Genomic DNA, 17,240 nt, shown 5'->3' with positions numbered 1-17,240 from the left:
ACTTCGTCCAAGAGGAACAAAATTTGAGATGAAAAATCAGAGTTACCTAGTCTGTCATTCATACAAACTTGTATTAAAGAACAATGCAGATGTTTGCTAGTTCAATTTATTAAGCTCCAATGCTCTAATTACAGAGCTGGAAGTGGCTCAGTAGCATATGTTCTGTAATACCCTATGAAGTTACAAAAATTCAAATTCTAGCTAAACAATGTTGTTAATAGTTTATCTTCTATTAACATCAGATAAATTTATGATTTATTTAAAGTAAGAAAAACCAAAGTAAGAAAAACCAAACCCAAATATACCCCAAAACACCCCCTCCCCCCTCCCAAACCAAACCAAAAACAAACAAACAAACAAAAAAAACAGAAAAAAAAACACAAAACAAGGGAAGAATATGTTTAAGTTTAAAGATCTTCAGTGCTGACATACTAGGTCATGTTGACCTAATTTTGGTTCCACATAGGCCAAACTCTAAATTAATTCAATGGCAAAACAGTAAATTCCAAGTTATGCTTGCTGCTCCAAGACCTGCTTTAGGACTCTCATTGTAGCAGCAATGTAAACCTATTCATAATCTCAGCATTATTCACCACAAAATGGAAAATAATACAAAGCGCTATGACTAACTATAAAGGAAGTCAATGGGAAATAGATTAATTTTATGGTTTAAATATTTTTAACCTTTTTGAGGTCATTGTCTGAATAATTTTTTTTTTAAATATTTTCATGTTGTATGCATAATAAGTGTAAAAAAATCAAGGTCTAGCAAAGTTGGCTGCTGCAGAATGGTGCTCAGTACTCAGCTGACTACCTTTGTCCCTTTGGTTTGGCCTACAGCTATTTGCTCCTGTAGACGGTGAACCTTTAAAGTACTCACCTTTCTCCAGGAGTAAGATCTGTACAGACTTAGTAAATGACATTTTTGCTCATTTTCCAGGAACTTTTATTGACTAACTCAAGTGAAAGTCAGTAATAAAAAAAAAAAAAAATTAAATAAAGAGTATGAATAAATACACTTTTTCTAGCTTGTATTATTTCTAAGCTTTTAATCAAGTAATTCAAACCCTAAACCTCCTGTCTACACAACTTCTGACTCCATCCTGTACCCTGCATGTCCTAGAACTCCTGTGGTTCTCCTGTGCCTCCCAAGTATTAGAAGGTGGCCGAGGAGAGAAACACTGAGTCATTTCTCCTGAATATCCACACTGAAGAGAAAGCACAGCAAGACTATGTACGCGGGTTTTTTTTTGCTCGCTTTCTCCCATTTTTCCTATCCCTCAGTATATAAGATGGCTTCCTCCCCCTTCCACATGCTCTCGTCAACCAAGCATTTAGCAACAGTCAAGGTTCTAATGTTTAATCACAATGAAATATTTAATGAGACATTCTTTGAGGAAGCTTTTATCAAAATACTCAATCTGTCTCAATTTGAAACAACCATTTGAGAAACCCAAAAAATAAGCATTGTAACTTCCCTACATATTTAACATTCTTTAATAACTTCCTCTCAAAAGACACACAGCCTTAATGGTCACTCAATTTTAATTGATCATTATCTAACTAAAATTGCATGACAACTATGTTAATTTTCCCTAAGCTTAAAAGGATTGTTTCTTCACATCTTAGCATTACACAAAATTTTTGCCCGTGCCATTATGTGGTTTGATTATGGTGCAGAAGCAAGTCCTTCTCAAGGTAACAAAGACTGTCCTGATGTTGTTTTCTTATTTCTTGGTATTATGCGAGAATGCCTCACTGTCAGTTGGCTGTTCACCTTTCACAGAATCGTAGAATCACAGAATAGTTAGGGTTGGAAAGGACCTTAAGATCATCTAGTTCCAACCCCCCTGCCATGGGCAGGGACACCTCACACTAAACCATGTCACCCAAGGCTCTGTCCAACCTGGCCTTGAACACCGTCAGGGATGGAACATTCACGAAGTATAGATGGAGCATAGACACAAAGTCATTGTTAAGCTTACAGGTAAGTACTCTTAGACATAAAATCTACAAATGCTGTGTATTATCTTGATGAAATGTAACAATACAACTATATATTGTGCAGCTTATAAGAAACAAAACAAAGGGTTAATTCTCCACTTATTTATTAGTCTCTGCCACGCACTGGTTAAAGGAGATGGCAGTCATCACTTATCTTCCACCTGTAAGCAGGCAACTTAGACAACGACTGGGAAGAAGAAAACTAGTCCTTCTATGAAAAAATTACTGTTGTTTTCCCCCCTCTGTTCCTTCTTCAGCCAGATCAATGCACATTGCGTCAACAGTGACTCACAATAATTGGACTTTCTAGAGTTATTTTCATACCCTCTTTAAAACACCTTGCTAATTCTCATGTAACATGAATCACCTGAAAACCATATGAACATAAAGCACTTGAAGATTTTTTCCTTGCCATGGGACGAACTTAGAAGCACATCCAGAACAAAGAGACTGTCTGCTAACGCTTCATGTCCTACTGCTCAGCAAATAATCAGCAAATGAGTATTTCAGCACCTTTCATGCATACTTGTTTTGTGTGTATTTAAATTGGTTATATTCACTGTGAATTTCATTGAATATATACCCACCCATTTAAGAACTAACAATATGTATGCTTTGTCATGACTGTATGACTGGTGAGAATGGCAAGATCTGATATTAGACTTGTGAGCAATTGTTTTCAAAAATAAGGTTTAGTTTTGTGGGTATCTACATACACTTTTTTACTCTTATTTTTGAGTAATGCTGGAATACATTTGTGAGCATATGGAGCTTTAGTTTGAGGATTTTGTTTGTTTGGTTTTTGGTTTGAGTTTTTTTTTAAGTTCATGCATTGAACTGAAGAGTCATTACTGAATTCTGTGAAAATGCTTCTCTATGCTAAGACAGCATACTATATAATTGATTAGTGAAGTTTGGGGTTTTGGATTTTTGCTTTGGGGGGTTGGGGTGAGCTGTTTTTTGTTTGGTTTTCATTTTGCTTTTGTTTGTTTTTTTTTTTTTAATACAGGTTTGGGAAACAGACATTGAAAAATAAATAGGATAAAATAAACAAGATGCATATGGGTATGCCAGTACACAAGCTTATTTGAAGTAACTCTCCATACACATGTTGACCCACCATTAACAGTAAGCAGCTGACTGCTTGAAGAAAGTAGCACATTTTATCCATGGGAAAAAGGCTAACCATGACAAATACTATGTGCAAGCTGACATACTCTGTCTACACACACCCTCCCTCAGCAAGCTGGCTACACGATGTAACATGACTGAAATTCCGTTACTGCAGAAATGCATTGCAGTCCTACTTCCTAGAGCACAGTCTGTGCTATTACACCAGTACTAACATTACTGAACTCTGCCTTTCACCATAACTGTGGTAGTATCAACCTAGTGCAAAAACGTAGGTTGTGTAAGTTATGGGGAATAGAAGTTTTATTTCTGAAAAATATGTCAGTAGCTGAACTTGCCTCTGACAGTTAGCCTGATGTTTCCTGACTCTATCACATCTGCTTACCTGTCCTCTAATATTATCAGTTATGTTTGTCCAACTCATCAAATCTGAATTTGCAAGACAAGCTCCCATTTTCAGATGGCCCTACTATATACTTGAGGGAGTATATTGTTCTGTTATGGTTTGTTGAGGAGGAAGTTGGTTTTGGTCGTTTTTTGTTTTTTTCTGGTTTTTTTAAAGGAAATATGACTTGACTGCTTTAACACACATTTTTCTTGGATACTTAGCTTGTTTCAGTGACTCCAGTATTATTGGGAAGCAGATGGAACTTCTCTCCTGGTATCTTGCCATCCTGACAGAATGATGGATGTAAGCACTTGAAAAATCTTCATCTTATTCTACATTGCTCTTAGATGTCTTCTAGCTCCTGCTTTGAAACTTACACACAGCTTGGCTTACGCTTTTCATGGTGCTTCCATGCTTTGTGCTTTCATCAGGTTGAACACTCCATGTACATCTCACTTTGTTTCTTACTTTTTTCTCCTGTACTTATACACAGTATAGTATATATACCTATGTACATATCAGACATCTGAGACTGATATTGAAAAAATGCTTTTGACTTCAACATGCTAATCAAAGTTTTCATACACATAAGCTAGTGTCAAACATACCTTTTCAACTTAGGGTATCGTTTCTCTTTCAATGAGTAAATTGCTTTCTGATTGCTGCCTGTGTTAACTAGATTTGAAAATAAGAATAGAGCAGAGGATGTCATATTCAACTTCAGTGAGGTTTTGAACACTCTCTACCCCACCATTCTTGTAGCCAAGGTGGGATATTATGGTCTTGATTAGTGGAAAACAGCTTAAACAAACAAACAAAAAACCTGTTAGCAGCCAGCTAGCACCTAGGAGAAGGCTATCAAGATGATAAAGCCAGGCTCTTCACAGTACCACATAATGGGAGGATAGGAGACAAAGAACGTAAGTTGAAATGTGAAAGATTTGGACTGGATATGAGAAAAAACATCTTCATCATAAGGACAGTCAAGTATCAGAACAGGCTGCCCGGAGGGGTCATGCCATCTGAATAACGTGATCTGCTCTCACAGCTTTATGACTTGCTTAGAAGAAGAGATGGGACTAACGACTTCCTCCAATACCTTCCAACCTGAACTATGGTCCTAAAGCAGTTAAGAGCCTCATGTCAAGCACAATTTTATTGAGTTTTACTCCCCTGGCCTTTCTAAGCGTACGCTGAGATTGTTGTCAAATACAGTTTCTCCCATACTGGTACAAAATTCATACAGCAGGTTCTCCTCATATCGGATTAGAGACTGTGCTTATTATTTGGCATGAATCAATGAGGCAATGAGCAATACAGTCCAGGTTACCATTAGTTTTCACAGTGCCTCAAAAAAACGTAAAAATTAAAAGAGAGTGTAATTCAATTAAGTGCAAGTTTCTGTATGTAGGCGGGAAGAATCACCTATGGAAAGTCCAAATGAGATATTAAGTAGTGGTTCTACAGAATAGTATCTGAAATTAACAATGAATCACAAGTCAAATGTGAATAAAGAAACTCATGCTAATATTAAGAAGGCTAATTTTTCTTCATAAAGGTATTCTTTGGAAGACCTGAATTCTTTTTTCCACTCAGTGCTGACAGAACACCAAATGCAGCACTGTGTTTAATTGGGAGCACTATGGTTCCAGAAACACATGGACCAAAGGGAGCAACTGGGTTGAATTCTCACATTTTATCTGAAGACAGATAAAAGCGAAACGTATGATCAGATGTCTATAAAACATATTCTGTGAGGAAAGGCTGAAGAAATTTGAGATAGAAAAGCTACAGAACACAAGACTAAGGGATTATCTGGTAGACCTTCTAGTAGGTAATAAGTAGTTTAACAGAGAAAGTGAATGTTTTCCTTCTCAGCTCTGTATAGGACAAAATGACCTGAGTCCAGACTACACCAAAACTATTCAGGTTAGACATAACAAAGAAATTTCAGAGTAAGGAAAACAAAGTAATACAGTAGTTCACCACAGGCACATTACTGGGAATTTCTAGAGATAAACTGGATAAACATCTGTCAGGAATTAGGCAAGTGTCATTGATGCTAGCTTATTGAGAGGAATGGATGTGACTCAATGATTTTCTACGGTTCTATGAATAACATCATCTGTGATACAGATTTTTCTTAATATAACACTGTAGGCAGCACTAGGATTTTTTTGTTATAGGCTTAACTCCAGTTATGTTCTTAGGTATAAGCAGGTATGGACTGATGTGCAACTTGATGGTAGATTGTTGCTTTCCCAGTTCAGTACTTCCCAAAGCTTGTATTAGGTACCAAGTATGGAAAAATATCTGCTTTTATGAAAACAGCTTTACTTTAGTTGTAGCCAGGTTTGAGCACTTTGTCTATTTACATAAACATTTTGCCTGGCTTTTCAAGAATTGCTACGCATGTTACTTAATACATGAATCACACAAGTTTACCAAGTTTGAAATCCAGTTTTTTATTTTCTCCATTTGCTTTGTCTTATTCACACCAAAGAAACTGAGAAGCAGCCATTTTACACATTTCCACATGTGACAAACTTGGCAGATATTACTCATTTAAAAATGCAATTTTACAATTTTAGAAGCTTTTCTCAATGCAACATATTGTACCGTCCATTTCTGGTATAATTTCCTGGTGTTCACATTTCTATTATGTAGAGAATCATATTGTTTAGTCTTATCGAATTCATGAATTTAAAGTTTTTATCTGAAAACTGAGTCTTCTGGTTGTCCATGAAGCCTAGTGTATAGAGTAGAGCCTGATAATTTTCTTGCAGCATTCTACAAGTAATTTACACTGTCCTTAATAGTATTATCATCTTGCCACTCTATAATTTAAATTCAACTTTTTTTTTTTTCTTGAATGCAATTCTGTTTTCTTCCCATGAAAAATGCTAAAGGATTCTTTGAAGCCTAGCGCATTCACAGATGTCCCAGTATCTACTTGGCATTCAATTTCCTGTTTCTGTACTACGTCTTTGTATGTGATGGTACTCTACATTTTAGAAACCATTTAAATTGCACTGTATTAATATATAGGTGCAAAATCTTATCCCTCCTCCCTCTTAAGTTTTGCTTGATTCCTTAGTATAACACACTTATTTTCTTTCATCATATGTGGGCTTTAGCACCACTATTCCCTTTTTGTCAGTCACTGAATATGTCCCCCTGTGCTGGGGATTTTCTGTTATCATGGTATTTATTTCCTGCAACCAAAGATTTTCTCCTTTTTCTCCTATTTATGAATTTCATTTTGCAGTTTTGGTGCATATACTTTGCATTTACATACTTTCATATACTAATTTTATGTTATTTCTGTTACATCTAGTCATTCTCTGCACTTCCTTTGAACAACAGAGGCTAAAATCCAAACCATACAAGCAAAAAAACCCCAAACAATTTCTTATTACTTAAATATTTTAACCTTGGGCAGACCTGACTGTTTTTTTCAGCATTTAGGACTATACACTACAGGAAGCCAAGGAATGTTTTTAAGGACACTGTCTCTGCATGTTGCTGATAAGCACTATATAAAAATCACAGATTTGCAATTAATATGTAAAGAATTCATCAACCACTTAAATCCTTGCTAATGCTGAAGCACAGTGATCAAATAAACTAAGTACACACCCCTAATTTGCTTGGTTTTACAGTGTTCTATGTTATTTCCCATTAAAATGCTTTTCTGTAGCAACTGAAATACTGGATTGCAGAAATATATATACTGTAAAGGTGGATTTTGATTAAGAAATATTACACAGATTTATGTAAGATACGTAGAACGAGTTGATCTCAGAACAGCTAGCTCTAGCTATTGGAAGACATGTTCCCAAGTCTAATTCATTAATTAGACGCCATTTGTGTCCGACTTAAAAATCTTACTCATGAATATTCAATTTGTGAGATTTGGACCTCATTGCAGCGCCCCCTTCTGCTTGTATTAGAAAGCATACCCAAAATAAAGGCTGAAGAGTCAGACATGCCTCATTTCCCTCATTTACAGTGTGGGTAGCACAAAATGCTTCTTAAACCCCTTTTCCTCATAATTCATTCTGTGAATATCACCGTAAGACAGAACTGAGCAGATACTTGTGGTACTGTTTTTTGTGTTATTACTGTATTATTTAAAACTGCCCTGAAGAAATAAAGAATATCACTGTTCTTTTATGTGAATATCACAGTTCTGATTATGTGAATGCTAATGGAAAAGGTTACTTAGAGTTCTTATTAAGTGATTAGTTTGCCTTTATATTTTCATAGGACCTTCATAATGACAATATAGATTTAGTGCTATGGTTGCTCATAAACCATTAGGAACAACACAAATATCTTCCTCATAGATGGGAAGGTAGAAGGTCCTGAAAAATAACTCTGGTTTGAATGTGTGGAAGTAAATTTATGTAAATTGCTGTCAGTCATCTATGTATTCATTTCACTAGCAAAACAACATTATAAATGATATGTAGCCAACAATCCTTCACTTGAAGACATGAAATGCAAATATTTATTCAAAACAGAAAAAGAAAATCACTTAAGGAGAAGCATAAGTCTTACCACGCCAATAGAAAAGTAGTTATTGATGATGTTGTAAGGCACTGGGTCTCCTTTCTCATCTTTATCATTGGGTATTACTTCGAATTTCCACCTGTCCAGCAAAATCTCTGAGCTGTTCTCAATGTCTTTTAAGATCTTCATCAAATTCTCACCTTCATAACCTAGCAAAACACGAAAATGGTTATTTAATCAAGCGTACTAGAGTTTTGTTACATTTTCGTTCTAGATGACTCGTTGGATGGGGCTCTTAGCAACCTGATCTAGTTGAAGATGTCCCTGCTTGTTGCAGAGGGGGTTGTACTAGATGACCTTTAAAATTCCCTTCCAACCCAAACTATTCTGTAACTGTAAAAAAAACTACAGATTTCACTGGACATCAAATTTATACTGAAGAAAATAATTTGATTTTCAAAACTTGCCGATCCCTTGAATTTTCCAAATTATTATATCCAAAAAGCTAAGGTTTTACTTTGGAAAATGTTCTTGCTATGAAATTAGTCTTAATATTTAAATACCTTTGATTTAAAAATTTATGGAATAAAGACATACAGTAGGTTTGTCTGATTAAAGCCTGACAAGTGACTAAAAAAAGCTGTCTACTATTTTTTATTGATTGCTTCCATGTGGTATAGCATAAGAAATCCAGAATTTCAAATCTGTAACTGATGACTTATCAGCACAACTAACATTTTTCAGTCTTTCAACAACTATGAGCCTCCTTCTGCTCTGCAGAGATCTATTCTTACTTGGCTACAAGCACTCACATGTCTTCAGGTAATTCACTAGTAGTAGCAGTTCACCACACTCTATATTAAATTCAGTGGAAAACTTGTTTACACACTCCTGAGTATACACAGCATACAGTACGCATGTGCACATGTATAAAAGGTGTGAGGATTTTACTAAGTGACATTATAAACTCTGAAAACTATTCAGAGTAAATACCTGGATAAATAAGATTTGTGGATTCATTTCTTCTTCAAACCAGAAATAAATTTTCATATTCAAAAAATATGTACTTCCTGGGTCATTAATAGTTTGAGAAAGCAAAGCCATTCGTAGCCTCTCTGCTCAAAACACATTGCTGATGTATTTATTGACAGCTGTATAGTATGTTTTTGTTAGTTACTGCCAACCACTGCATAACACCAGGATGCAGAAGTCCATTTGTCTGCATCTTTGAGATCACTCACCAGCAGTTTAGTTTCTAGAAACCCTGTCTCCTACCCCATCTATGGAAGTTTCATTTTCTACCACAAAGTAACTGGTCAAAGAATGATAAAAGCCAGAATATTTTCATACTTTTTCTACTTTAGTCCAGATGGAAGCACTCAAACCAGAAGGTAAACAAATAGAAGTGAATGGAAGGACATGTTCTTGCTAATGTAACTAAATGCTCTCATAGCTGACCCTGCTTAGAACAGGAGATTGGACTAGTAATTTCCTGTGACCTTTTCCAACCAGAATTATTCTATTACTCTGCTCTATGAACAGTTGAGAAAGTGAAGCAAGGCTGAAATGATTGTGTTTTGGAAAGGTTTTATTTGTTGGGGTGTTTTGTTGTTGTTGCTGTTTTTCCCTAAGACTATGTAAATAACCAATCACCAGTCATGACAGAGAAAATAAAGGAGGTCATCAAATGATTTGTCAGAATGTTATGATTAACAAAGAAGTTCTATAGCATGAAAACTACTGAGAGTTTACTAAAGATTACCTGGTAACTAGGCAGACATTTGGAAATGAAACTTGCTATGGTAGAACAGAAGAAGGAAGAGATATCTACAAAGGCTGAGAAGCTGCAAATAAAGTGCCAAGTTCCAAATACACATCTCAAATGAAACAACCAAGACCTAAATAGAACTATCTGTGAGCCCATAAGCTAACATGCTTTCACTAGAGACTGAGTCTTGCCTAAGACTTTCTTCTCTTTCTTCTTTGTGTCTTCTTCAAGTTATCCTGTAATGCAAATCCTGGAGGAGCTGAGGCTCCATACATCCAGGAATAGATGCAAATGGGGTATTAAAGTTTTGACTTTACATATATTCTCCTTTCAGCATTCTTTGCCTTTCATTTCCTGCACCACAGCACTTATTGCTTGGAATCCTCTGTAGGAGAAAAGAAGGGGAGTGGATCAAAAGAACGAGTCTGAGGATGAGACACATTTTTCATTTAATATTTATGAATATTAAAAAAGATGAAGCCACTCCAAGCCCATTATTAGCTATTTTCAGTAACCCTTTCAGAACAGTCCCAACTAAAATCCATTTAAGAATACTCCCTTTATAAGGTATTGATAAAGAAATAACTGCAATACAGATGCTAAAAAGCCAACCAAATAGCATATACTACCCTCACTGCACTTTGGAGCCTTTTGGGTGTTAGCAGAAGCTACAAACAAGGTATAAAGAGTGATTACAACCTTTAATAGCTGTAAATCCATTCACATAACATTTACAGAGAGTTAATTCCAAGAAGAGGATAGGTGGTAATTGTTCTTTATATACATCATAAAAAAGAAATCCAAATGTTGAGAGCAGATTTTGATGCAAAAGTTTTCTTTTTTCCCTTTTAATTAAATAATGCATTGTATTTTCATTTTTTACCTCCTCCCCATCTCAGACACCTTGCTAAATCATTGCCAGTCCCAAGAGGCAGGATAGCAACTGGAGGATGCTTAATCAAGTTCGCTTTCTCTGTGAATAAAGAAGGAAAAAACATAACTGTTTGGTACCGATACAATATGTTAGGTTCTGTTTCAGTGACACGTTTTGTATATGAGATTACTCTGCCTGCTCAGTAACAAGCATTTCACCAAGCCACTCCATTATGCAGCCCCTTATCCAATCAATATTCAATTCTTAATCCTAATTTACTCAGTTGTTATCATGAGGACTTTTGTAACCAACAGATGTGATAAACATTCATAAACAGCAATACCAACATCTTTCCAAGACTGAAAATGTGCTCTCTGTTGTGTTCAGGTCTGCCATTTTCAACTACAAATGCAAGTGTGTAATAGTTAAGGGCATAAACAATAAGATGAATCTTCTACTTTTTCATCTGGATGACCAAATTTGTGTTTAAATGTGTATTCACTTGAATTGCTCTTGAATTCACTTGCTAACACATGAGCACCAACACCAGGGATTTTCCCATCAGGAAACAAACTTGCTATTCGAAATGAGCACTGATCTATTTGATAAGTCTTCAAGTCAGTATTTTGTATTTAATAAGTAATGCTTCGAGATGTATGAATTTACAGTGTTTTTTGACTCTTTACTGGTATGTTTTTACCATTTCAAGCCAAATGATCTCTGTTCAAAATCCAACGGGAAAACCCTTGTCAAGAAATACAGCCTTTCTGAAAGCTGGAAATGGGGGAGGTATAATATTTCAAATGTAGAATTTGTCAAATCTCATTTAATTGGAATGATTAGCATGTCTAGTTTATAAGTTATACTTGAATAGTTAAACAATCAGAAAATTTGTTCACAGAATTATGCAAAATTATCAGCAATTCACAGAAGGAGCTTATATACCCAATGGATGTGGCAGAGAAATCTTGCTATTTATCAGTTTCCCTCATCAATACTTTAGGAAGATATAACATTCACAATACCAGCACACTGCAAAGAGAATTTAGTATTTAATAGAATAATTTTTAAAAAGTTTAGGAAAAAAAAAAAAGACCATAAAGAAAAAATGTTTGGATTGGTGTTTGGTCTTTCGTGTGTGTTTTTGTGTTTTCTTTTCCCACTCACTTCCCTTTCTTTTTTTTTCCCTTTCCTTTTTCCTCTCCCTTTCCCTTTTCCTCTCCCTTTCCCTTTCTCTTTACCTCTCCATTTTCCTTTCCTTTCTTCCTGCTTTGTTCTTAGCTATGACTCTTTGTGTACCAGGATATCAGGGAAGAAAAGACCAAACTAGAAAGTGTGCATTTCTCGAAACAGGCGATTTCTTCAACTTTATATGCCAAAGGGCTTTTGTTCGCTGAAAGGCAGTTTTGAAAATCTTATTTCCTGCACCTATGAAACAAAGTGATCGTAGATCCCCAAATAATTTCTTAGTTCTGTACCAGAAAAATTGCTTCAGAAGGTAGTATTTTAGTGAAACATAACACAGTCTTTTTTCCAAATAATACCACTGACAGAGAAAGTAACTGCATGACATTTTAGACCTAATGAAACAAATTATGACAGAATTAACAGCTGCAAAACTTCACCCCTTCCAAATTTAGGTAATACACCTGATAGTTATGTATGTTGATTTACAACTTTGAAAGCTATTTGAGAGTTACAATCATAGCTTGCATTTTCAAAAAGGTTGTTTTTTTTTCTTTTGATCAAGATTAGAAATATGCCTTTGCTTTTATCCATTCCTTTATGACATTATTTTTACTTTTCACTGAACTTTGAAAGATTTTCTGGTCCCTACCTCCCACAAAGCACATGCTTTTAAATGTTCTTCATCTAAACTTTCAGTTGAGTCCTTTGACCTCTCTTCATCCCCTTCCTAATTTCCATTGTTACATGTTCCCGTTTTTTTTTCTTTTCGGCCCCTCTAAAACCAAATAAACAACCATGTGGTGTGGAAGATATTCTCTCTAAGAAGCTTTGAGCAGTTTAAGTCTGTGATATCTTGACTTCTGGGTCTTCCTAATAATTTATACAGAGGACTTCACAGCCAACTGACTTAAAAACCTCTGAAACTGAAACAGCTGTTAGCCCATTATCTCCATTCTGGGATAATGAAGCATAAACAAAAATTTGGTAACAGAAAAAGCAAATGAGCTAAGGTAAATGGTCTTAAAACAAACAAATTGAAAGAAATAAGATTTGATTCAGTTGGGGAATAGACTATGAACTGAAATTAAAACAGACGGATTAGAATTTCATGTTTTCTGGAAATCCATAGACTACAAACACTGGATCTGTCTAGAGATTTTGAGCATCTTTTGCAATTTGAAAATCCTTAAAAATAATCATGTCCTAAACTAATAAATTTCAAAAATTTAAATGAAAAAGATCTTGGTTTAGGCGGCTGTATCCATATTTTGGTATACAGTGAAGAGCAGCAAAATGGAAAGCATTAGTCAAGCAAAACTATGAAAATGCTTTTGATTACCTATGCAATCCAAAATCCATCCTACTGTCCCATCTCCACCACATGCTAGTACTCTGAACTCAGGAACATCTCGGAAAAAATTTAACCTAAAAACAGTAAATGAAGATATCTATTATGCAAATATTTTATGGCTTAAGAATATTCATTTATGTGAATGTGAACAAGTGAACATTTGAAATAACCACCTCTGTTCACATAAATACAATCCAACACCATGTTATCTGAAAAATCTAATATGAAATTATTAATTCAAGCATTATTATCATATATTAAGACTAGAAGTAGCTTGGATCTGATGGTTAATCCAATCTTTATCTTAGTTCAAATACTTTTTGAAACTATTAACAGAAAACAATATCTATTTACCTAGTTGTAAATGGGTATGGAGAGTCTCAAGACAAAAAATTCTAACATGGCTAAGCGTATAAAACACAATTCCTTGTGAGATGCTGCCTATAAAAGCATAATGAAAACTGTATTTCTGATAGTACAGTGGTACATAAACTGAGCATTTTGTGGCTGATAGAAACAACTTTGCACCAAGGTTTAATACAAAATGAGTAAGCATCACATTGAATACACCCATTCCACCATCCTACAAACCGTATTTCAAAAGTGAAACATCTTTGGTGATATTCTGCTTCTGTATCCCACCAAGTGCTGGACAGTATCATCACCTGATTACCCACTTCATTCAATACCAATGTTCCACAATGCTGGAAAGTGAGTATGTATTGAAACAATTCTAAGTTGCAATATTTTAAAATTAAAAGAGTCTTCTAAGGATAGCTCTTGACACATACTGAAATTTGTCCTTACACATATATTGTGACTAGACAAAAATCTTCCAGTAATTTTGCTGAATTACTAGATATGTGCATCTGTAAGCACCTACAATCACATATATGCTATTCATTGCTATCACAAACATCTTAGTGCATATTCTATATCCTAGTGACCAGATCTCATTGCCAGTTTGCAATCTCCCAATAAATGCATAATTAGTACATTGCATGCAAATTCTTAAATATACAAATTAACTTGCAAGTGTTTAATTCAAGCTATTTTCCATATGAAATTTTAATGCCGCACATGGAGTGGTGCTCTTGTCCCTAGAAAGCTTTAAAAATTCTTTTAGGCATTTTGATAAAATCAAGAACACATGACAAAATACAGAGTAAAAGAAAGAGTATGAGAGAATGAAATTAAAAATACAATGGTCAAAAAAAGTTATTTAACATGTAGAAGATGACAGGACAGCTTCTTGTTCTACCAGTTTTAGACCAGCATTTCAACGTTAGAAAGCTACACAGAATTAAGCCCATCACATTGTTGTCCCACTCCCTCTAATTTTCTCTGCTGAGCTCTCAGACAATTTCAAGTGTCACATATGACGTCTGAAGGATGCTTACTTGATCTGTATTAAACTCTGCTTTGCCCTTCTCACCTCTTAGGTTCTACTTCATACATCCACAGGACAAGTACTATAGGATCTCTTTCGATCCAAAACTTCACATGCCAAGTCTCACTGGGTACACTTGGGGAATACATGCAATAAGCATACATGTTGAAAGACACTCTGCCGGAAGTCACCTTCTACTACTGTAAGAGTGGACATTGAGGTATGCCCTGGCCCACAGGTATCTCTCCCACTTTACGAGACCTGGCAAAGAAACAAATGCCTCCAATCACCAGCATTCCCACTTTGTGCTGGGTCTGTAGAAAGTTAGCAGTTTTGATTATATTTCTTCCAGTACTGAGGGTATTTCAGATTAATTTAAAATCAAACTATAGCCCAGAGGTGATGGCAGGGTACTAACTTCTATAAATATATATAAGCATTTCTACCACATGTAACAGATGTCAAAAAAGAAGGTCCAGGGGAAAAAAAAAAATAAAAAAAAAAAAAGGAAAAGAAATTAAAAGTACAGGGTTGATGCTAGCATTAATCCAGACAGGCAGAACATGGACCCAAATCTTCATCTTCCCTTTTATAAACAAGCATTCTCAACACATGGTTATCAAACATCCTTTTTGTTTTGAATGTGTATTTAATCTTCATCAAAAAAGTGTAACTTCCCAAGAAAGTGGGGGATTGAAGAATGACAAAACCATATTGTCAAAAAAATTCCCAGTAAGCTTCATTCATATTTCCCCTGGAACAATTTCTAACCATACACAGTAAATTTTCCAAACAATTTCACAGTCCAGCATTAAGTTCACATGACTTTTTATTTTTATAAATTTAAATGTAAAAGTGATACATTATATAACTGTACAATACATAAAATACATAAAGCATCATATACCTTGCATTTTATATTTGCATATATAAATATAGCGCATATAAATATAGTGTAACAAATATAAATATTTATAAAATCAAATTAATTTATAAATTTAAATATAGTTATATAATTACATATGTAAATAAATCTCATTCATTGAATTAGAATGTGCAGTCTACATTAAGAGTTGGGAAAGGAACAAAGCTTTCTGCTGATAATGTTTCAGTCAAACTCAGTAAGTGCTACAATTTTGAAGAAATTTCTTAATAGAAAGAGTATGTATTGCCTATCAAGATATCAAGATAGTGTCAGTCAATTAGTGTTTTAATAGCACTTCTTACCTCTTATCCACAGAAAATTTTTATATGGTTTAAAAAAAAAAAAAAAAATTGTTGGAGAACTTACTAAAAGTGGTGTGAAGTAGAAATAAAAAAAATGGAAGTCATCATAAAGGCTTTGTGCACTGTCAGACTAAGGTAAAGGACCAGAATAGAAAATTTAATGCTATTGTAAGTTGAACTGACTTATAAAATTGTACAAGAATCCTAGGTAGGTATAATAAATATCGAGTAACATAAAAATAAAGATCAGTAATTACAATGGGTCTCTTCCTCAGAAGTTTTACCTCTACTTAAAAAAAAAAAATAAAATCTAAGTTTTAACAATTCAGATTATTACTCTTAACATAGCACAATATGACAAGTGCAACAAGTATAAAGGACCATTATGTCAGTAACCTTACAGAAATTATGTCAATAACCATGACAGAAATTAAACAGGATACGTGAAACAGGTAAATTGGAAACTTAAAAAAAATAGTATTTTCTTCATATCAAATTAATTTGTATTATCATTCACACAGAATAATTTAATACAATACATTATTTTTATTCTTTTTTCAATGAAGAAAAATACTGCCCCCCCAAAAAACTCCTTTTTCACTTGCGGATGTAAGAACAGGTAGATATTCTTTTCTACAGATTTGCTATTTATAGACACTATAGTAAAAAGCTTTCTTACATCACTTAACATATGATAGCAGAGTTGGAACTGCACATAAGAACGTTATGCTGGTACAGAATGTAACGCAAGTTATATCTATTATTCAATCACTGGCAAAAAGGAAACAAGAAATCCACAGAAAGATCAAAACATCCATGGTTGTATACTAAGTCCTTAAAACAGGAGGATAGTTTTTCTGGGTGAATTGCCAAGATGATTTTAGAAAAATAACCATTTTTCTTTCAATTGAGAAAGGTCAATACAACCAATCCCTAAAGGTGGCTTACAAGAGATTATTACATTTGATGGTATTTCTATCATCAAAATTGACCAGATCATCTAACTCTTGTCTGTTGATCAAATTCTTATACATTAAATTGCAGCTTCCCTTTTCTTTATCACCCAACTTTTCACATTCTACAAATTTCATAAACATACACATAGTTCTTAGTCCATGATCAATAATTAATATACTAAATGGGCTCACTCCTATGACTAAACTGGTAAAGCTATCAACAGATATCTTCATCTTGATAGCTCACTTGTAAATTGACCTGTTTTAGTCTTCCCTAATCCAGTTTCCTATCTGCTGGAAGAAAAACAAATAAATTTAAACCACTGAAGGTGTCTGATACTAGCCTGTTTTTATTTTATTTTGCCAGACACAATGATCTCACACACATAGGCAACTATTGAGTTCCTGCTGATAAATTAGTAAATTCCACTTGAAAGATGGCACCTGT

At 34.6% G+C, this 17,240-nt stretch overlaps 1 protein-coding gene across 12 annotated transcripts in view; it reads right to left on the bottom strand.

The window, feature by feature from the left end:
* The window catches only part of DGKB (diacylglycerol kinase beta), a 361,769-nt gene that overhangs the window by 204,046 nt on the left and 140,483 nt on the right, over positions 1-17,240 (bottom strand). For all 12 annotated transcript variants that reach the window (XM_061469232.1, XM_061469231.1, XM_061469234.1 and 9 more), the window contains 3 exons: positions 13,208-13,293; positions 10,690-10,779; positions 8,087-8,247 (listed from right to left, as the gene is read on the bottom strand). In XM_061469232.1, the coding sequence (XP_061325216.1) occupies positions 8,087-8,247; positions 10,690-10,779; positions 13,208-13,293 (337 nt within the window). The remainder of the gene's footprint in view (positions 1-8,086; positions 8,248-10,689; positions 10,780-13,207; positions 13,294-17,240) is intronic.

The sequence above is a fragment of the Pezoporus flaviventris genome, unplaced genomic scaffold (assembly GCF_033815535.1).
Source record: "Pezoporus flaviventris isolate CSIRO_AGI_PZ_B2104156 unplaced genomic scaffold, CSIRO_AGI_Pfla_v1 ptg000055l, whole genome shotgun sequence".
Taxonomy (NCBI): Eukaryota; Metazoa; Chordata; class Aves; order Psittaciformes; family Psittacidae; genus Pezoporus; species Pezoporus flaviventris.
Note: the sequence above shows the minus strand (reverse complement) of the source record. Positions and strands in the feature narration are given on the sequence as shown.